Source organism: Pleuronectes platessa, chromosome 10 (assembly GCF_947347685.1).
Source record: "Pleuronectes platessa chromosome 10, fPlePla1.1, whole genome shotgun sequence".
In the NCBI taxonomy this organism is placed as follows: domain Eukaryota; kingdom Metazoa; phylum Chordata; class Actinopteri; order Pleuronectiformes; family Pleuronectidae; genus Pleuronectes; species Pleuronectes platessa.
In genome coordinates, this window is record NC_070635.1 from 5,173,295 (window position 1) to 5,195,956 (window position 22,662).

General features: G+C 39.0%; 2 protein-coding genes and 1 pseudogene across 2 annotated transcripts; all 3 read left to right on the top strand.

The window, feature by feature from the left end:
• Positions 1-722: 722 nt before the first annotated feature.
• Positions 723-21,919, top strand: LOC128450185 (B-cell receptor CD22-like). Its single transcript, XM_053433705.1, has 2 exons — positions 723-1,004; positions 21,410-21,919. The coding sequence occupies exons 1-2, from the start codon at positions 743-745 to the stop codon at positions 21,691-21,693; spliced, it is 546 nt and encodes a 181-aa protein (XP_053289680.1). The 5' UTR covers positions 723-742; the 3' UTR covers positions 21,694-21,919.
• LOC128450158 (interferon-inducible GTPase 5-like) lies at positions 5,711-6,729 on the top strand (annotated as a pseudogene).
• On the top strand, positions 16,846-20,466 carry LOC128450154 (sialic acid-binding Ig-like lectin 5). The gene is made up of 5 exons (XM_053433657.1): positions 16,846-17,001; positions 17,820-17,893; positions 17,992-18,393; positions 18,899-19,183; positions 19,854-20,466. The coding sequence occupies exons 2-5, from the start codon at positions 17,845-17,847 to the stop codon at positions 20,171-20,173; spliced, it is 1,056 nt and encodes a 351-aa protein (XP_053289632.1). The 5' UTR covers positions 16,846-17,001; positions 17,820-17,844; the 3' UTR covers positions 20,174-20,466.
• Positions 21,920-22,662: the final 743 nt, after the last annotated feature.

Sequence of the window (22,662 nt, forward strand, 5' to 3'; positions counted from 1 at the left end):
CTCATGTATTTTTTTATTTAACTGTTACTTCTGACAGTTGAAACAATAGCACCTGAGAAATGAATAACCTAAAGTAAATATGTCTATTTGATTTAGTACTGTAGAGCTTAGAAAATATCAATAAATTACCAGACCCTATATAAAGTCATTTAATTTATAAATTATCAATAATAATGATCCAGTAATGTTACGTGGTGCCACTCTGCCACTTAATGAATACTCCTGATAAACTACTGTGCTGCTTATTTAAATTATGAATTCAGGGCCTATTCTTGTAATGGAGTATTTTTGTACTGCGATATTTCTACTTTTACTTAAATCTCTGTAATTCTTCAACTCTGATAAAATATAACTCTGTTGATATGAAGCTTTGTGACTTTAAGCAGTTATACGTTATCTAATAGAATACATTTTGGTTATTGTGCTCCCTAGTCCACTATATCCAAACTTACCTTGATTTACACCCTGATGAAACATAAAAACACATATTATGCAGGTTATTCTGTATTATAAAGACCATTATATTGGACAATGGTTAAATGTGACAGTTCTCTGTTTTCTATATTTGTGGTTCCTGCAGACAGTCCCAAAAATGTGACAGTTCAAGCCAATCCTTGTGTTGTGGTGAATGAAAATGTGTTGTTGACAGTGAGGGAAGAAAAACAATAAAATCATAATGTGCCTTCTTTAAAGAAGATTCTGCTTCCTCTCTACAGACCCGCCCACTGAACCTATACTGTCTATGAGTTCTGAGGTCACAGAAGGTCAGACCATCGCCGTCAACTGCACTGTTGAAAGTTTCCCACAGTCAACTCTCACCTTGATGACGATCAACACAAATAATCAGGCTGAAATAATCACTGAAAATAATCTTAATTCACGACCCATCAACTCTCTCTCCCACACGTTTAATGTGACTTCAGCCGACGCTGGCTTGTACGTCTGCCGTGCCCAGAACACTGAGGGCTCAAAGGACAGCGAGTGGGAGGAGTTGGTGGTGAAATGTGAGTGTTTCAGCTTTTTTTTCAACCAAACAGATCAAACCAAAACTTTCCTTTAAAAAGTCAATCGCTCCAGATGTAACTTTTCTCATGTATTTTTCCATTAACTATTACTTCTGACAGTTGAAACAAAAGTACCTGAGAAATGAATGACGTAAAGTAAATGCGTCTATTTGATTAAGTTCTTGCAAGAGTTAATACTGAACAGACGTGCTGGTTGCAAAAAGAAGAAAACATTACTCCAATTAATTAATTGATTAAACTTATCCAACATTTCTTTCAACTGAAAACGTCTATAACAACATGACTTAAGTGGTCTGTTGTCATAACTTGATTCATTTAAAGGGGACATCTTATGAAAATTCCACTTTGGTAGTGCTTCTACACGTTAATTTGGGTATCTATCATGTCTACCTTCCCAAAAACTCTAGTCAGAAATGTCATGCTTGAGTGACTGCGAATGAGCTTCCGTATGCTTCTCTCCTCACAGGAGAAATGAGAGTCTCTCTTACATGGCATTGATCTTTGATGATGTTCAGAAAATGACGTTGTCTTTTCTCCTGAATTTCCCGGCTAGTTTCTCCAAAACACACACACATCACGGAGTCGGCAGAGAAGCAGGAGCTTGACGGGAGGAGCTCCGTGATGCTGAGCTGCTTCAGTCACAGCTTTCCCCCAGTCCAACACTACTCATGGTACAGGAAGAGTCAGGGAGAGATAAAGGATGAACTTGAGTCAAAGCATCAAAACCACACAGTGTACTCAAACCAGTCAGGAGTCTACTACTGCGTCGCACAAAATGAAGTAGATCAAAGTTTGTCTGATCCCGTCCATCTGTTTGAACGTGAGTGGATTTCAAGGCCTTGTAACTGTGTGTTCTATTGTTCAGGAGACATGTGGGAGGTTTATATCAGATCATGTTTTCTGGTTGTCTGTCCATACGTCCTATGTCCGACGTCCTTCGCACAAACACACTGATGTGGCTGCCAAAGGTCAAAGGTCAAGCTCTATTTGATGCTCTCTCTTCCAACCACAGGAAACTATCTGGAGAACCTGAGGTTCCTCGTTGTTGCTCTACTTCTCCTGATGATTATCAGTGTAATTGTGGTAAATTTAAGCTGAATGAATAAGAAGTGCATTTGATCAAGTTAAATAAATACATGTCAGAGATGGTCTGGCTTGTTTCACCACATCATGTCCCTCTATGTTTTCAGATACTGGAGGAAATCTGTTCAACAAGGAACAACAAACATCAAATCCCCTTCTGGTTTTTCGGTAGTGAAACATTTGTTTAATCAATTCTACTTCTTTTTTGAAAACAATTGGACAGAAATTACTCATCGTTTGGTCATGGTGGCCTGTTTTCAGAACCTTGTCTTAGCACAATAGATTTGTAAATTATTTAACTACCAGTCGTTGAAACTTCTAAATCTATTTCTAATTGTCTATTTGTATATTTTGGAAATCGTAGGAAACAGTGATTATGGAGAGTTTAGGAATAAGATTCAGGATATTTAAGCCTCTGCCTCATCACTTCTGACCTGTTACAGCTGTAAAACTCCTAATTCTTCTAAAAACTCTAAATTATGTCATAATTTCAATAATATGGAATCAAATATGTTTTAATGGTGATATTACAAAGCCTCCAAAGTCCCATTTGTTTCATTTTGAGAACACACGATGCAAGGATCTAAAACAAGACAACATGTGCACATTAGATCTAAAAATTATGAATAAATAATCTATCAGGATATTTACAACCCCTCAAATTGACCATGTAGAGCTACTGCCTTCCATCTTCTATCATCAGTATTAATCTGGCTCTACAGGCAGATGTGTCTTTTACTGTTCAAGCTGTTGCTTTTCCCTCCTTGTTCTTCCATATCCTGCCCTCACTGTTTGCCCTGTCAGTAGCTGTCTATCAGTACACTTATATCTCAGTATACTGGGGCCAGTGATTAAAAGACAACCTGTACAGCATCCATTTTAGAGCATGAATGAAGAGATTCAGTTGCTGCTTGATAATCATGTGGTTAGAAGAAACAAAAATCGTCAGAAGATGAAACCTCCCCTTCACCCATTTATTCTGTGCAACAAACAAAACAATGAAATCAAGGAAAACGTCTGCAAGTCCTGAATGAATCAGATGTGAGTCTTGTACAAATTTTAATGTGGATTAAATCCAGAATTTCTCAATAATCTATAAACTCTCTCGTCTCTCATCCTAGAATGAACCAGAGATCCTGCAGGACTATGAAAACATTAGTGATGCAGCTGCACGTGCACCAACATCTCCAAATCTATTTGACGACCACACCAGTGAAGGTGAAGTGGAGCTGAACTTTCCACAGGTGAGATTCACAGCGACGCCCCGACGTCAGACGACCAACAGAGACTCCAGCAGCTCACACCAAGATGAGAGTCTTTACTGTAACATCAGGATTTGACCAGAGATGTTCTCGTCCTGCTTTTTACAGCTACCTCGAGCCTGAGGAAGTTTATATTCACAATAAGTCATCACAGAGAGTCTGAAGAGTTCATGAGTTGAGCGAAATAGGTCGTAGCCGTAAATCTACAGTAATGTTAACTGGTCAACAAACCTTATGCAGCTACAACAAAAACCTGGGTGTTGCCATTAGGAGTAATTTAAAACTAGTTAGCAAGAAGGCACAAAAGTTACATTACTGAGCTAAAATGGATAAATATTTGAAAATGTTAATAAAGGTTTTTGGGAAAACAGTGAGCATAGCAAAATGTGAGGGATAAACGTTTAAAATCCATATTTTGCAACTTATAATGTTAATCATGTGAATGTAAAATGATTGTATAATAACTTTTTATATAATCTATATATATAAATGACATGCAGTTAGACAAGAAATGCTGAGAATCACTGCTGAATGTTGTTTTTTTGCTTTCCAGTGTTGTGAACTTAATCCAAACCCACACACATGAAATGTAAATATCCTGTTGCTCAAAATAAAATGAAAAATGTTGGAACAAATTATAAACTTTAACGTTTATTGACATTATTGTGGGATTTGTGAACATGTCACTGCGTGGAAGCGTTTCTGAAGAATGCATCAACACACAAAATGCAATGCATCATGAAAAGCAGGGTATTTTGTGATGCATTTCTATTAACGGACCATGTAAACCTTAGATTTATTTGAGTTAAGTATTGAGTAAAATAAAATCAAGGATATGACTTTATCCTGAACTTAAACTCTTGAGTATCCAAAGTAAAAGTACAGATTCTGACACATGTTGTGCAATAATGCTTAAAAAGTGATACCATAGAATGGTGTGCCTTTAGGCATTCAATAAATTTGGTTATCAAAATAAAATGTAAAACATTAATATTTAAAATATTAATATTAAATCATAACTTTAATTGGTTAAAGTTACTTTGGGCACCAACCTTCAAAGGAAGTGAAAAGATTGATCAAGATCAGTCTCATTTCAATATAGTTCAATTCGAAATCACAATATTTACCTTTAAAGATTCTATAATGAACAGTGGAGGTTATGGAGTTCTTGACATGTAGAGGTTGGCAAAATTCAGTTATGCAACATTAATGAAACAACCTTTGTGAAAGAAAAACATTTTTTATGAATATAATAAAGTATGAAAATACAAATGACTAACAACGTATTAACTAAACAAAGATGTGTATATGAGTGTGTCTGTGCCTATGTAAATCAGGGTGCTCTCAAAATGGTGGATTGCCAAAAGAGTAACACCTTCCTGTGGGCCCCTTAGTGGTCGCTGCCCCTCTAAAGATAGCAGCCCCCCTCCCCCTTCTTCTGAAGTTGCTTTATGACCGATAGCGGGCTGAAGGTTTAACTAGGTGAAGTGATATGCGGGTGTCTGTGTTGGTGCTAAATTAGACAAAGAGGGCAGACTGAAATGCAAAGAAAGACCATGAAGAGCATTACAAACTAACCTTACTTTCGAATAACTTATAACCCAAAATATCACACACAAATCAAATGAAGATGATCCACTCAACTGCCTACTCACTCACCCATCGCCCACATACACACATTTTATAATAATAGCGAGGTCCGGACCTGCATGGAGCTGATTAAGTTGCTTCAGATGAAGGCATCTGTCTGGGTCATGCTCTCCTGAACAACTAAAGACAGGTGAAGGGTCATAAGTTGTAGAGAAGAAGTATAATTAAAAAACAAGAAATGTACAGTTCTGGAGAATATTTATATGTTTACTTTCCACCACTAACAGTACTGCTTAAAAATATAATATTAATATTTTATTATTATTTAACTTTTTAGTTCAGGTTTCCTCTAAGTTAATTCTTTATCATTACTACTGCAAAGACACCTGTTTTATCTGTTGTTACCAGAGCCAGTTGTAAACGTGCCTGTTTGATTTGCCACAGCAACTAAAGGCCGACTGTAGGACTCAGTCCACAGAACCGTTGATGGTCCCAGTCGCCTCTGCTGCAGAGCACTGGTCGCCTGTTTATTCAAAGTTCATCAGCTTATTATTGAAAGTATTGCGTGTCCAAATCACAACAAGTTCCACACTGCACTTCCTTGGGCCCTTAACAACAGACAGACTAAATAGATAGAGAGAGATTAGTGGAATTAGTGGATAGATGATAGATAGTATACATCATATCTGTTCTTTATCAAAGGACTTGTTGTGACTCTTCTAATAATTCACTTTGTGTCTCTCTGCAGAAATGGCTGATGTTTTCAAAGGCCTGAGTTTCCTTGAGACTCTGAAAGAATCCATAGACAGCAATAAGTTATCAGATGTCAGGGACACGGTAGAAGATCTCTTGATCAGTAGGATCAACTTGGCGATGGTGGGAAACCGCGGTGATGGAAAAGACTGCTTCATCAACTCCCTCCGTGGCCTCGGACCTGGGGATGAGGGGGCGGCTCCTGCTTCAACCCTGTGGCCTCAGAGGAGGTGGCAGGCTACCCTGACCCTAAACACCCTGACTTCCGCCTGTGGGACCTGCCTCCTCAATCGAACCTGAGGGACAGAGACAAACGGTGTACTGGGTTCTTCTAGCTTCAATGGGAGATCCAGAGAAAAGCCTTGAAGAGAAGTTGAAAGCCAGTCTGTAAAAACTGAGGTCAAAGGGTGTGACGCAGCCTAAAGTCTACGTGGTCAGACCCTCCACCCTGGAGAAGTCTGACTTCCCTGGTCTGTTGGACGACTTGGGCAAAGACCTTCCAGAGATCCGAGCCCAAGCCCTTCTCTTGGCTCTCCCGACGCTTACCTCACTCCTGGTCACCCAGAAAAAGGAGGCCTTCAAAGCTCTGGTATGGGCCTCTGCGTCGCTATCTGGTGGGATGTCTGCCGTTCCCGTCCCCCCCGGTGTCTTCTATGGTGGACTCGAGTGTAGCGGTGCAGATCCTGACGAAAGCTCAGTTATCTCTGTGCCTGGATGAAAAATCAGTCGAGCGACTGGCCCGACAGCGAGGCGTGGAACCCCCGAGACTTAAAGGGCTGCGCACCTGTGTGCTGTCAGGGGAGGTTACCAAAGGGGAAGTGAAGAGGCGGCTGGCGGCGGCAGAACAGGACTTGGCCACGGTGTCATCAAAGCTGGTGGAGATGGCCATGCCCAGACACGCCCGTTATGCCAGTCGCTCCTTCACCGCCATGCTGCAAGCTCTGAACGGCACCATTGATGAAATGGCGGCTGATGCCGAGAAGATCGTGGCTGCAGCTCTCGGGGAGGAGGAGTGAAATCATTCGCTGCCTCATGGCGCCTCAGAGACTCACAAACTGAAGAGACTGAGGCCGGACTAAAGCTGGAAGCTGGTCACTTTGTGTGTGTTGAAGCTTATTTGTTTGTGCACGTGTGTGATGACAATAAAGATGTGGAAAAGTGATCATTTCGTCTCTGGCTGTGTGTTGGAGAGCCCCGTGGAAAGCACCACTGCCACAGATACGTTTTCACATTGTTAGATGAAGTTTTAAATAGAGACACTGTGAAGACTATGTCAGCATTAATTCTCCAAATAAATATGTAGTAATGGAAAATGGTCTGTACCTGTGAACAAGACTTCACCACAAACTACAACAAAGGAAGTGGGGGTGAAGTGCATCTGCCAGCAGATACTGTGAGAAGCTGCAAATGCTATCACTGTAATCTGAACACCTACAAGAAGCTGTTTTCTAGCTTGCATGACAGGGGATGATAATCATTTCTTTTCATCCCCTTTCAAAGTGTGAAAACTTCCTTTTTCTGTAAAGTCTCATTCTCGGAGTGAGGCTGTGTGTGACAGACTGATACAAGTGGGTCCTCTGAGGTAAGAACAAGCTTCTATGGTTATTTATCTCTTCATGATGTTAATCTACTAGAGTAAAATATAGTGTTTCAGAAGTTTTATTTACAGTAAATACACTGATTACAAACAATATGATTTTATTCTTAATAAAATTCATAATAATTTAAAACCCTTTTTCTTCCATTCAGTTGAAATGATTTTTTCCAAATGAAAACTCAAACATCAGTTTCAGATGTCGTAGTTCCCTGAAGACTGAGATGAACCCAAAGAGACAGATATGACTTTTTAAACAGTTTATTTCAGACTAAAGGTTCAGCAATTTAAATGTAATAAAGATACAGTTATGTTTCCAGTCAACATATTTTAAATGTGTTCTGGGGTTTCTTTGAATAAAAGAGATTTGAACAAGTAGCTAATGTCAAATAAACTTAAAACAGAAAACAGAAAACAACTATATTTTAGTTATTAAAGGAAAAATAAATTGAACTCGTGGATTAACAAAATAGGTGGCACAAATATTCCATTTCAAAATAATTACATTTAAGTTTTTTTAATTAACGACAAATTCTGTGTAGAGGTGAGGTGACTTTGTTTATTCAAATCACAACTTCACAACCATCGTGATATGAGGAACAAAACAAAGACAACAAAGACAAGTCTAATTTTGTCAGTAAAAGAAATGAAATGAGAAAGAAGGAAATTCTGAGACAAAATTAAAAATAAATTTTAACACACATTTTTCAGTAAAAAGAGAAAGTTCTGTGATCTTATGATGTTTTTATCCACTTTTCAGTTTTTATTTGTTTCAGGAATCCAGTTGTAGTCCCACATGAGATGGAGGCTCAGACAGTCACGTGGTTAGTTTTTCTGGCCCTAATAAAACGTAAGGATTTTATTTCTCCACTTTCAAACCATGTTTTGTATTTTTACCAACATTTGCATAATTAGAGATTAACTGACTTCTCCACTTGTGTTTTTACCGACAGATGTTTCTACAAGTGATCCTGGAAATCCTGTTGAATGTATGTAAATTCAAAATTGGAATATTAAAATATACATAAAATAAAAAGCAACCAAGGCTCCTCTGGTTGGAAATATAATGAATAACCAAACGTATATGAAAAATGAACATTTGAACATTAAACGGTGATAAAAACGACAGAATCCATCTTTGAGATCATTTTAGTTGATGTGTATTTCGACTTTTAGGTGTGGTCCATGTCCCACTCACTAATATTCAGGAGGTGAGATTTATACCACAGTCAGGCACCAGGCGGCAATCTAGACTCTTTGGCTTCACTTTCAGTCGATGGTTTGAACTATTCTAGATCAGTTATGACTTTAGAGCAGTTTGGCTAAAGCTTCACTCTTCATAGTTTCCCAGTCAAGTCGGCTACAAAAATCAGAAGAAGAATAAATAAAGGAATAAAAACCAGACCTACATGAAATCAGTGAATGAAGAAAGATAAAAGTATGTATCCAGCTCCTGACTCAGTCTGCTGTATGTCCTCGTTCGGACTGTTTCAGAGACTCAGGGCTGTTGTTTCAAAAGCTTTGTCCCCCAACTCTGTCTTAGTACAATAAATCATATCAGCTGGACTGATGAAGAGGAGTTCAGGAGCTTCAGGAGAGGAGCTCCCTTTACCACTGATTGTTACATTTTTTGCTCTGCAGAACTTTTACATTTAAAAGAAACCTATGTAACAATGACTAGAGGGAAGAACAACAATAAAATCATAATGTGCCTTCTTTAAAGAAGATTCTGCTTCCTCTCTACAGACCCGCCCACTGAACCTATACTGTCTATGAGGTCTGAGGTCACAGAAGGTCAGACCATCACCATCAGCTGCTCTGTTGAAAGTTTCCCACAGTCAACTCTCACCTTGATGAGGACCAACAGAAATCAGGCTTTTATAATCGCTGATAATAAAAATCATTCACGACCCATCAGCTCTCTCTCCCACACGTTTGTTGTGACTTCATCCGACGCTGGCTTGTACGTCTGCCGTGCCCAGAACACTGAGGGCTCAAAGGACAGCAAGCAGAAGGAGTTGGTGGTGAAATGTGAGTGTTTCAGCTGCTGCTTTTTTTCGAACAAAACAGATCAAACAAAAACAATTCCTTTAAAAAAATCTATCTACTCAAAACTCGCTTTTCTCATGTACTTTTCTATTAAGAATTACTTCTGACAGTTGAAACAATAGCACCTGAGAAATGAATGACCTCAAGTAAATGTGTCTATTTGATTAAGTACTGTAGAGTTTAGAAAATATCAATAAACCACCAGATCCTATATAAAGTCATTTAATCTATAAATTATAAATAATAATGATCTAGTAATGTTACGTGGTGCCACTCTGCCACTTAATGAATACTCCTGCTAAACTACTGTGCTGCTTATTTAAATTATGAATTCAGAGCCTATACTTGTAATGAAGTATTTTTGTACTGCGATATTTATACTTTTACTTAAATCTCTGTAATTCTTCTACTAGAGTAAAATATTATTCTGATGATATGAAGTGACTCGTGACTTTAAGCAGTTATACATTTTCTAATAGAATACATTTTGGTTTCATGCAATTTGACAGGTTTGCATGTTATTGTGCTCCCTAGTCCACTATCTCCAAATTTATCTTGATTTACACCCTGATGAAATAAAAAAAACTCATATTATGCTCGTTATTTTCTAATATAAAGACCATTATGTAGGACAGTGGTTAAATGTGACAGTTCTCTGTTTTCTATATTTTTTTGGTTAGTGCAGACAGTCCCAACAATTTGAAAGTTCAAGCCAATCCTTGTGTTGAGGTGAATGAAAATGTGTCATTGCGGTGAGGGAAAAAAACAACAAAATCACAATGTGCCTTCTTTAAAGAAGATTCTGCTTCCTCTCTACAGACCCGCCCACTGAACCTAAACTGTCTATGAGGTCTGATGTCACAGAAGGTCAGACCATCACCGTCACCTGCACTGCTGAAAGTTTCCCACAGTCAACTCTCACCTTGATGAGGACCAACACATATCAGTCTTTTATAATCGCTGATAATAATCTTAATCCACGACCCATCAACTCTCTCTACCACACGTTTACTGTGACTTCAGCCGACGCTGGCTTGTACGTCTGCCGTGCCCAGAACACTGAGGGCTCAAAGGACAGCAAGCAGAAGGAGTTGGTGGTGAAATGTGAGTGTTTCAGCTGCTGCTCTTTTTTTCGAACAAAACAGATCAAACAAAAAATTCCAATAAAGAAATATATCTATGCAAAACTAGCTTTTCTCATGTACTTTTCTATAAAGAATTACTTCTGACAATTGAAACAAAATTGAGAAATGAATGACCTCAAGTAAATGTGTCTATTTGATTAAGTTCTGTGAGCTTAGAAAATATCAATAAACTACCAGACCCTGTATAAAGTAATTTAATCTATAAATTATTAATAATAACGATCAAGAAATATTACGTGGTGCCACTCTGCCACTTAATGAATACTCCTGATAAACTACTGTGCTGCTTATTTAAATTATGAATTCGGGGCCTATACTTGTAATGGAGTATTTTTGTACTGCGATAGTTTAACTTTTACTTAAATCTCTGTAATTCTTCAAAAAGAGTCAAATATAATTCTGTTGATATTGAAGCCTTGTGAATTTAAGCAGTTATACGTTTTCTTATAGTATAAATTGTGGTGTCATGCAATGAAATGTTTTCACAGGTTTGCATGTTATTGTGCTCCCTAGTCCATTGTCTCCAAACTTACCCTGATGAAATAAAATAAACATATATTATGCAGGGTTATTAATTATTATTAATTGGACAGATGTTAAATCTGACAGTTCTCTATTTTCTTTATTTTTGGTTACTGCAGACAGTTCCTAACAATCCTGGTGTTGTTGACATTGAGGGAAGAAAAACAATAAAATCATAATGTGCCTTCTTTAAAGAAGATTCTGCTTCCTCTCTACAGACCCGCCCACTGAACCTCTACTGTCTATGAGGTCAGAGGTCACAGAAGGTCAGACCATCACCGTCAGCTGCACTGTTGAAAGTTTCCCACAGTCAACTCTCACCTTGATGAAGATCAACACAAATAATCACGCTTTAATAATCACTGATAATAATCATCATTCACGACCCATCAACTCTCTCTACCACACGTTTAATGTGACTTCAGCCGACGCTGGCTGGTACTTCTGCCGTGCCCAGAACACTGAGGGCTCAAAGGACAGCAAGCAGAAGGAGTTGGTGGTGAAATGTGAGTGTTTCAGCTGCAGCTTTATTTAAACAAACAAATCAAACAAATTCCATGAAAAACTATCGTTGCAGAAGAAAATTGTTCTCATGTAATTTTTCAGTGCTCCAGTTTTTTCATAAATTTTTACTTCTGAAGTTGAAACAATAGCACCTGAGAAATTAATGAACTAAAGTAGATAAATCTCTGTCATATGAAGCCTTGTGACTTTAAGCAGTTGAAATTGTTCTTATAATATAATTTGTGTTTAATTGTGTAAAGCAATGTATTGTTATCACAAGTTTGCATGTTAATGTGCTCCTTAGTCCACTGTCTCTAAACCTATCTTGGTTTACAACCTGATGAAATAAAAAACATATATTATTCAGGATTTCTATATTATAAAGACCAATACATTGGACAGTGGTTAAATCTGACAGTTCTCTGTTTTCTATATTTTTGGTTACTGCAGACAGTCCCAAACATGTGACTGTTAAAGCCAATCCTGGTCTTGATGTGAAGGAAAATGTTTTGTTGACACTGAGCTGTTCTGCCGAGTCCAACCCACTAGTGAGCTCTGTCACCTGGAGGAAGACGACTGATGGGAGAGAGGAAATCATCCAACAGACTCAGACTCAGACCTTCAGGGTGAATTCAGCCAGTCCCTCTGACAGTGGACTGTACAGCTGTGAAGCCACCAATGACATTGGAAGTGGAAAGTCACAGCCAGCTGAGGTTAAAGTCAGATGTGAGTAGAATGATGCACTTGTGATGGTGAATGGATAAACAAGGAGGATATATTCTACATTACTGTGTATAAAGTAAATACTGATCAGACGTGCTGGTTCCAAAAAGAAGAAAACATTACTCCACAATGTCAAAAACACAACAGGGTGCTTCATTCAAGATAACGTTTAGCAAACCTGATAAAAAATGTTGTATTTAAAAAAGGAACAGAAACCTAAAATCTGTTGCTGTAGATTGTTTCAAAAAGAAATTGCTGAGAAAAAAATTTCAAGTTTCACCAGGTCAATCTAAAACCAGTCTGTTTTATTCTCCCATTTAAAGTTTCACATTCTTCTCAGTCTGGTTTGAAAGAGCAGTAATAATGTCACTTCACTTGTTGTGTTATTCATGTTTGATCTTTGATGATGTTCAGAAAATGTCGTTGTCTTTTCTCCTGAATTTCCCGGCTAGTTTCTCCAAAACACACACACATCACGGAGTCGGCAGAGAAGCAGGAGCTTGACGGGAGGAGCTTGACGTGATGCTGAGCTGCTTCAGTCACAGCTTTCCCCCAGTCCAACACTACTCATGGTACAGGAAGAGTCAGGGAGAGGAACAGGATGAAGTTGTGTCAGAGCATCAAAACCACACAGTGTACTCAAACCAGTCAGGAGTCTACTACTGCATCGCACAAAATGAAGTAGATCAAAGTTTGTCTGATCCCGTCCATCTGTTTGAACGTGAGTGAATTTCAAGGTCTGATAACTGTGTGTTTTATTGCTCAGGAGACATGTGGGAGGTTCATATCAGATCATGTTTTATTGTTGTCCGTCCATATGTCCTACGTCCTACGTCCTTCGCACAAACACACTGATGTGGCTGCCAAAGGTCAAAGGTCAAGCTCTATTTGATGCTCTCTCTTCCAACCACAGGAAACTCTCTGCACATCCTGAAGTTCCTCCTTCCTGCTCTATTTGTCCTGATGATCATCATTTTAATCGTCGTAGTTTTAAGGTGAATGAATAACAAGTGCATTTGATTAAATAAACACATTTCAGAGATGGTTCGACATGTGTAACCACATCATTTCCCTCTATGTTTTCAGACTCAGGAAGAAGAAATCTATTCATCAAGGAACAACACACACCAAATCCCCTTCTGGTTTTTTGGTAATGACACATTGGTTTTAGCCATTCTACTTCTCTATTGAAAACCTCCGGACAGAAGTGACATATCCTGTGTGTGTGTGTCTGTGTGTGTATGTGTGTGTATGTGTGTTAACATAATTTAAGGGTTGGTCTATTGGAACCAGGAGGAGGACTCTGACGAATGAGAATGTCTCTGCGGAGCCTTTCAGGAGCAGAGACGACCTCTTATCAGAGCAGTTGAGACGTCCAGAGGCCCAACGACACCAGCCTCTTCCAGACAGCACGTAAGACCACACCCACTCAACACACTGTCCCCAGCCAGGACAAGGAACACTGTGTGGGACAGAGTCAGACATGGACTGCTGCTCATGCTGGAGTCAAAGCATCCATTTATTTTCGAGATCCTTTGACATAAATAGCACAATGAAAGTCTGCCCTGTTATTTATAATAGTCATTCACTCTGTATGCATATGTTTATTCTTAAAGACCTTTTATATTCCACAGGCCTCCAACCGACATCAACCTTGTTTACAGCCTTACGAATCTGCCCCAGGTGAGTCCCGGGTTAAGACAACACTGTGAGATCAGAGCTCGTTCACATGAAGCAGCCGGTCAGGAACAACCAAGAGACAGTGTTCAAAAACCAAGTTGAAAAGAGAGTACGATGAAGCCTGTCTTGCTCTTGGGTTCACAGTCAATGTGGTAGGACATGAGGACAGACCAGTGTGTATTTTATGTCTGAAATCTCTATGAGAACCAACAAATTAAGAAGACACTTAGAAACATTACAACTCAGTCACATGCATGTGTTCTTTTTGGTTGAGCTTTATCATCTTTGTAATAAAGTGATTATAATTGAATACATTTTTTCTATATTATTGAAAAAGTACAGACTGATGGAGGGATGTAGAGATAAATGTCACCTAAAGTACATCAATTAGGTTAAATTTTAGCAAAGTTATGGCACTTTTTATTTTTAAAGGGACAAATGTCACAAAAAGTTGTTTGAAAAAAAAAAAATTTTGCACATCAGAAATTCCTGAAAGTAATGTGGATTTAATATTCATGTGTATTTTATGTAAATACACATGTTAAACTTGGCCCATTTTGTTGGGGTGGGGGAACGGGTGGGGCATGACAGAACCACTGGATTAAGCAGAGTACAGGTATACGATTCAGGATATTTAAGCCTCTGCTTCACCACTTCTGACCTGTTACGGCTATAAAACTAATAATTCTTCTAAATACTCTAAATTATGTCATAGTTTCAATAATATGTTATCAAATATGTTTTAATGGTGATATTATAAAACCTCTGAAGTCCCAGAATCTGTTATTTCTTTTGTTTTGAGAACACACAATGCAAGGATCTGAAACAAGACAACAACATGTGCACATTAGATACAAAATTAGGAATAAATAATCTATCAGGATATCTACAACCCCTCAAATTGACCATGTAGAGCTGCTGCCTTCCATCTTCTATCATCAGTATTAATCTGGCTCTACAGGCAGATGTGTCTTTTACTGTTCAAGCTGTTGCTTTTCCCTCCTTGTTCTTCCATATCCTGCCCTCACTGTTTGCCCTGTCAGTAGCTGTCTATCAGTGCACTTATATCTCAGTATACTGGGCCCAGTGATGAAAAGACAACCTGTACAGCATCCATTTTAGAGCATTAATGAAGTGATTCAGTTGCTGCTTGATAATCACTGATGTTTTCTGTCTGCATCTGCTCAGGCTGCCTCTGCACAAAACCCCACAAGACAGCAAGATGGAAACACCGAGGAGGATTCTGTCAACTACGCTCCTCTGAACTATAAGAATAAGCTAAAGTGAGAATTTAATCATTTGTTACCATACCAGAACAACAAATGTTTTATTGATCAGCAAACGTCATGTTGATATTTGTTTTTCAAGGAAGAAGCAAAGAAAGGTGGAAGAAGACCCTGTGTATGCGAAGGTGTCCAAGCCAACACGAGTTTAAAGGTCAGGAACCGTGACCTCTCATTTTGTTATATCAGTCTCTATGTTTTGCTATGAGTTGAATTCATTCCAGAAATTGTCACACAAATAATCTATAAACTTCCTCCGCTCTCATCCTAAAATGAACCAGAGAGCCTGCAGGACTATGAAAACATTAGTGATGCAACTGCACGTGCACCAACATCTCCAACTCTATTTGACGACCACACCAGTGAAGGTGAAGTGGAGCTGAACTTTCCACAGGTGAGATTCACAGCGACGCCCCGACGTCAGACGACCAACAGAGACTCCAGCAGCTCACACCAAGATGAGAGTTCATACTCTGACGTCAGGATTTGACCCGAGATGTTCTCGTCCTGCTTTTTACAGCTACCTCGGGCCTGAGGAAGTTTATATTCACAATAAGTCATCACAGAGAGTCTGAAGAGTTCATGTGTTAAACCGTGTTGCCAGTTGGAGTATTTTAAAACTAGTTAGCAAGAAGGCACAGAAGTTACACTACTGAGCTAAAATGGATAAATAATAAAAACTGTTAATTTAAGGTTTTGAGGAAAATAGTGAACTCAGCTAAATGTGAGGGATAAAAGGTTAAAATCAATTTTTTGCAACTTAAAATGTGAATAATGTGAGTGTAAAATGATTGTATTAATAACTTTTTATATAATCTATATTTATATAAATGACATGCAGTTAGACAAGAAATGCTGAGAATCACTGCTGAATGGTTTTTTTTGTGCTTTCCAGTGTTGTGAACTTAATCCAAACCCACAAACCTGAAATGTAAATATCCTGTAGCTCAAAATAAAAAATTAAATATATTGGAACAAATCATGAACTTTAAAGTTTATTGACATTATTGTGGGATTTGTGAACATGTCACAGTGTGAAAGGGTTTCTAAAGAATGCATGTACACACAAAACGCATTGCATCATTATATGGACATAATCTTGCGATGCATTTCTATTAACTGTCAGGGGAGGTTACTAAAGGGGAAGTGAAGCGGCGGCTGGCGGCGGCAGAACAGGACTTGGCCACGGTGTCATCAAAGCTGGTGGAGATGGTCATGCCCAGACACGCCCGTTATGCCAGCCGCTCCTTCACCGCCATGCTGCAAGCTCTGAACGGCGCCATTGATGAAATGGCGGCCGATGCCGAGAAGATCGTGGCTGCAGCTCTCGGGAGTGAAATGCTTTTCTCTGTGTGAGATGTTTCCTGTTTACGTGTTGTTCACCTGCACTTTTATGTTTATTCAACTCTTCACAAACCCTTTTGATACGTTTTCACATTGTTAGATGAAGTTTTAAATAGAGACACTGTAAATACTATGTGAGCATAAATTCTCCAGAGAAATACGTCGTACTGAAAACTGCTCTGTGACTGTGAACAAGACTTCACCACAAACTACAACAAAGGAAGTGAGGGTGAAGTGCATCTGCGTGCAGATACTGTGAGAAGCTGCAAACACCATCACTGTCATCATAACACCTACAAGAAGCTGTTTACTGGCTTGCATGACAGGGGATGATGATCATTTCTTTACATCCCCTTTCAAAGTGTGAAAACTTCCTTTTTCTGTAAAGTCTCATTCTCGGAGTGAGGCTGTGTGTGACAGACTGATACAAGTGGGTCCTCTGAGGTAAGAACAAGCTTCTATGGTTATTTATCTCCTCATGATGTTTACCTACTAGAGTAAAATAAAGTGTTTCAGAAGTTTTATTTACAGTAAATAAAAGAAGAAGATTTTTTTCATAGTAAAATTTGTATCCAGACCACTTAAAAATATTATTAATAATAATAATCATAATAATAATCATAATAATTATTTAAAACCCTTTTTCTTCCATTCAGTTGAAATACTTTTTTCCAAATGAAAACTCAAACATCATTTTCAGACGTCGTAGTTCCCTGAAGACTGAGTTGAACCTAAAGAACCAGATATGACTTTTTGAACAGTATATTTCAGACTAAAGGTTCAACAATTCAAATCTAATAAAGATACAGTTATGTTTCCAGTCAACATATTTTAAATGTGTTCTGTGGTTTCTTTGAATTAAAGTGATTTGAACAAGTAGCTAATGTTAAATGAAGTAAAATATAAAACACAAAACAAACAATATTTTAGTTATTAAAAAGAAACTGAACTCTGAGATTAACAAAAACATGTGGCCCAAATATTCCCTTTTAAAATAATTACATTTAAATTCTTTTAATAAAATGCAAATTCTGCATAGAGGTGAGGGGACTTTTGTGTTTTAAAACCACAAGTTCACAACCATCTTGAAATGAGGAACAAAACATGACAACTTTAAGGGTCAGTAAAATAAATGGAAAGAGGAAGAAGTAAATTCTGAGACAAGCTGAAAAATAACTTTTATCACACATTTTACTGTAAAAAGAAAAAGTTCTATGATCTTATGATGTTTGTATCCACTTTTCAGTTTTTATTATTTTCAGAAATCCAGTTGTAGTCCCACATGAGATGGAGGCTCAGACAGTCAAGTGGTTGGTTCTTCTGGCCCTAATAAAACGTAAGGATTTTATTTATCCACTTTTAAAATAATGTTTTTTTTTCAAACATTTGCATTAAAGATTAACCGATTATCTCCACTTGTGTTTTCACCGACAGATGTTTCTACAAGTCCCTTTAAACTAGAACCTGGTGGGCTGCTGGCTACTGAGGGATCCTGCTTTGAAATTAAATGCCAAGTCACAGAAGATGTTGATGATCATGATGCAAACTGGTTTTGGATGAAAGATAGACTATGGGTCGAAAAGGATAAAGACTGTACATCCACTGTCATTTACAGCACAAACAACTCGACACGTCCGGTCAGTCCTGACTTTGCAAACAGAGTGAATTACATCGGTTCTCCATCTTCAAGTTGGCAGAATGCTAACTCTGCCGGGGCGAAGCCACTGTGCAGTATTTTGATCTGTGACCTGAGAAGAAGTGACAGCGGAAATTACTCTTTGACATTCGAAGGGAGGGACAGATGGTCATCTGAAGAAGTGACCCTCAACGTTACGGGTATGTATGATACATATAATACATTTCAGAATATACATAACATTACATTTAGTGGACAAATGTGTCCTTCATGCCTCGAGCAATGAAATTTATTAATTAATCAAATGTACATGAAAATGAACATTTGAACATACAACAGTGATAAAAACTATAGAATCCATCTTTGAGATCATTTTAGTTGATGAGTATTTTGATTCTTTAGTTTGCTCCATGTCCCATTCACTGAGATTCAGGAGGTGAGATTTATACCGCAGTCAGGCACCAGGTGGCGATCTAGACACTTTGACCTCACTTTTCGTCGATGGTTTGAACTCTTCTAGATCAGTTATGACTCTAGAGCAGTTTGGCTTTAGCTTGACTCCACATAGTTTCCCAGTCAAGTCGGCTTCAACTTTAAAAATCAACCCTTCTATTAAAATAATGTTTTCTTAGTGACACCTCCGCAATTTGTATTTAGCTGTTGTGTAGACGCATCATCACATTTCTCTTGCTTTCATATTCTCAGTAAACCGATGCCCGCTCACTTTTGAGGGACCAGCTGCTGTGGTGGAGTCCCACGTGGTCACACTCACATGCTCCACTTTAAGTCCATGTCCTTTAAGACCTCACATTCAAGATGTGACTCAGATCGACCAGACACAGGTCACAGGCTCTCATCAGGATAATGAAAGAACCACCACCACCTTCAGCTTTACAGCCAGCAGGCAGGATGATGGGAGGGTGTTTTCATGCCAAACACAGGACAACAAGGACAAATATTTGATCCGGAATATTAAAGTCACTGTTAAATGTAAGTTGATGAATTCATTTTATTGATGTTCTGCTTTTTAGGTAATACACCCTGCTGTTATGATTATTATTCTAAGAAGGCTGCTGGTTCGAATCCGAACTTTGCTGTGATCTTTCTGTTAAGTTTGTATGTTCTCCCAGTCTACATGAGTTCTCTCCCAGTACTCCAGCTTCGCCCCACAGTCCAAAGACATGCAGATTGGGATGAGGTTCATTGGAAACTCTAAATTGTGTGAATGGTTATTTGTCTCTGGATGTCGTCCCTGTGATACGCTGGTGACCTCTCAGAGCCAGAGTCAGCTGGGGATTGGCTCCATCCTCCCACAACCATCAAATGTCCACCAGTGTCACCGGGCTGCTCTGTATGAATTAACATCAACTTGTGGAGTGTCTGTGATTTTCAGTTATTTTACCTCTTTCACATTCGTGTATTGATTTAATAAATGATTGAACTAAAATCTTCTGCATAGTATTCACAATGTTACATTCTTAGTGGACCGTCACTCACATAGCAGGTTTCTTGGTCCAGATTTGTCCTGGGCCACGAGAAGACCAGAAGTGATGGATCATTGAAAATTAATCATGCAACGTCTCAAACATCATTTATTTGAAGAAAAACTATAAAATCATAATGCACCTTCTTTAAAGAAGATTCTGCTTCCTCTCTACAGACCCGCCCACTGAGCCTAAACTGTCTATGAGCTCTGAGGTCACAGAAGGTCAGACCATCACCATCAACTGCACTGTTGAAAGTTTCCCACAGTCAACTCTCACCTTGATGAAGACCTACCCAAATCCTCAGGCGTTAATAATCACTGAAGAAAATCTGTATTCACGACCCATCAACTCTCTCTCCCACACGTTTACTGTGACTTCATCCGACGCTGGCTGGTACTTCTGCCGTGCCCAGAACACTGAGGGCTCAAAGGACAGCGAGCAGAAGGAGTTGGTTGTGAAATGTGAGTGTTTCAGCTGCGGCTTTCTGTTTTAAACAAACAAATCAGACAAAATCTTCCATAAAATTTTTTTTCAATGCAGCAGAAAAATCTTCTCATGTATTTTTCAGTGATTCAGTTTTTTCATTAATTTTTACTTCTGATAGTTGAAACAACAGCACCTCAGGAATTTATAACCGTAAGTACTTAAATCTCAGGGCTCTTGTTTCAAAAGCTTTGTCCCCAAACTTTGTCATCATGTATAGATTTAGTTTGAATTCTGAACTAACATCTTCTGCATAGTATTCACAATATTACATTCTTAGTGGACCGTCACTCACATAGCAAGTGTCTTGGTCCAGATTTGTCCTGGGCCAGGAGAAGACCAGAAGTGATGGATCATTTCCTGAAGTGGCCCACATCCGTGTGCTATCTGGGTTGTGAATTAACCTGAAAGAATCTTCTGCTTCAGATTCAGCTGTTGTTGAGATAAAGGTCATTTCACTTGGGTCCTTTTTCCAGATAAGCCGAGGAAGACGAGCATTTCTGTCAGTGGCTCTTCTGATAACCAAGTGAAAGTTGGTGGTTCTCTCACGTTCACCTGTGTCACCGATGCCAATCCTGCCCCGACGACTTACTCCTGGTCCCGCAGCAAAAACCAACAAACTGACTCTTGGTGGAAGAACACAAACAGACGAGAGCTGAGTTTAAAAATACAAAGAGCAGATGAAGCTTGTTACAGATGCAGAGCCTCAAACCTCATTGGTGGAGGGGATAAGAGTCAACCAGTGTGCATACAAGTACTGTGTAAGTACTATGATGTTTCCGATCATTTTTATGTAATTCAAATACTTTGATCATCTGCTTCCAGCTTGTGTGTGAAATGTCAGCCTCTGCTGTCGCTTTAAACTACTGTGCTGCTTATTTTAATTATGAATTCAGAGCCTACACTTGTAATGGAGTATTTTTGCTCTGCGATATTTCTACTTTTACTTAAATCTCTGTAATTTATCCACCAGAGTAAAGTATATTTATGTTGATATGAAGCCTTGTGACTCCCAGTAATTATATGGTTTCTTATAGTATACATTTTGGTTTCATGCAGTGTTGTATTTTCACCGGTTTGCATGTTATTGTGATCCCTGATCCACTGTCTCCAAACTTACCTAGATTTACACCCTGATGAAACATAAAAACATATATTATGCAGGTTATTCTATGTTATAAAGACCATTATTAGAAAGTGGTTAATTCTGACAGTTCTCTGTTTTCTATATTTTTGGTTACTGCAGACAGTCCCAACCATGTGACAGTTCAAGCCAATCCTGGTCTTGATGTGAAGGAAAATGTGTCGTTGACACTGAGCTGTTCTGCCGAGTCCAACCCACCAGTGAGCTCTGTCACCTGGAGGAAGACGACTGATGGGAGAGAGGAAATCATCCAACAGACTCAGACTCAGACCTTCAGGGTGAATTCAGCCAGTCCCTCTGACAGTGGACTGTACAGCTGTGAAGCCACCAATGACATTGGAAGTGGAAAGTCACAGCCAGCTGAGGTTAAAGTCAGATGTGAGTAGAATGATGCACTTGTGATGGTGAATGGATAAACAAGGAGGATATATTCTACATTACTGTGTATAAAGTAAATACTGATCAGACGTGCTGGTTCCAAAAAGAAGAAAACATTACTCCACAATGTCAAAAACACAACAGGGTTCTTTTAACTATGGTGTAAATTAATTAATTCATTAAACTTTTCCAACATTTCTTTTAACTGAAAACGTCTATTTCAACATGACTAAAGTGGCCTGTTGTACGGTGGCCCTGAAAGCTCAACGAACGGCAACTTAAGAAAACACATGCAAGTTGACAAAACACCTGCAAAAAGAGAAAAGCGCTGCAAATACCGTAACGCGTTGCAAAAAGCCAAACGCGCAGCAAGAAGAGGCCACAACACAACGGAAGTGTTTCCAGGGGACAGCTAAAAGTGATGGACACTGCTGCCACAAAAACGTCCAATACACCATAGAAATTCGGTTCCACACAGGGTTCGGCCACCCGCGGCTCTTCGGCCCCTCTGCAGTGGCTGTACAGTACAATGTTGTGCATATGTTTAGCGAACGCTGAACTTAACGAATCAGTTTTCATATTATTAACGTGAACGTAACGATGAACGTGAGTGAACGTCACGTACATTTTTTAAATCATCACCGTATCAGGCCATCATGAAATACCAGGAGCGGGCGAGTGTGTGTGTGTGTGTGTGTGTGTGTGTGTGTGTGTGTGTGTGTGTGTGTACGTGTGTCCCCCGGCGCTCCGACCCCGCCCACTCACTCGGAGAGAGCCACAGTGAGCTCTGATCACGGAAGACGATCCGATCTAGAGACATGTCGTCTTCTCCTGTTAAACTGAGTAAACAGCGCTAACAAGCAAGCCCCTGTTTGTGAGGCAATATATTGTCCATAGTGTGCAGGGCTACAAAACTTTTACTATCAAAAGAGCGAGTGGGCGGGGTCTGAGCCCCGGGACCCGGGACCTATATACAG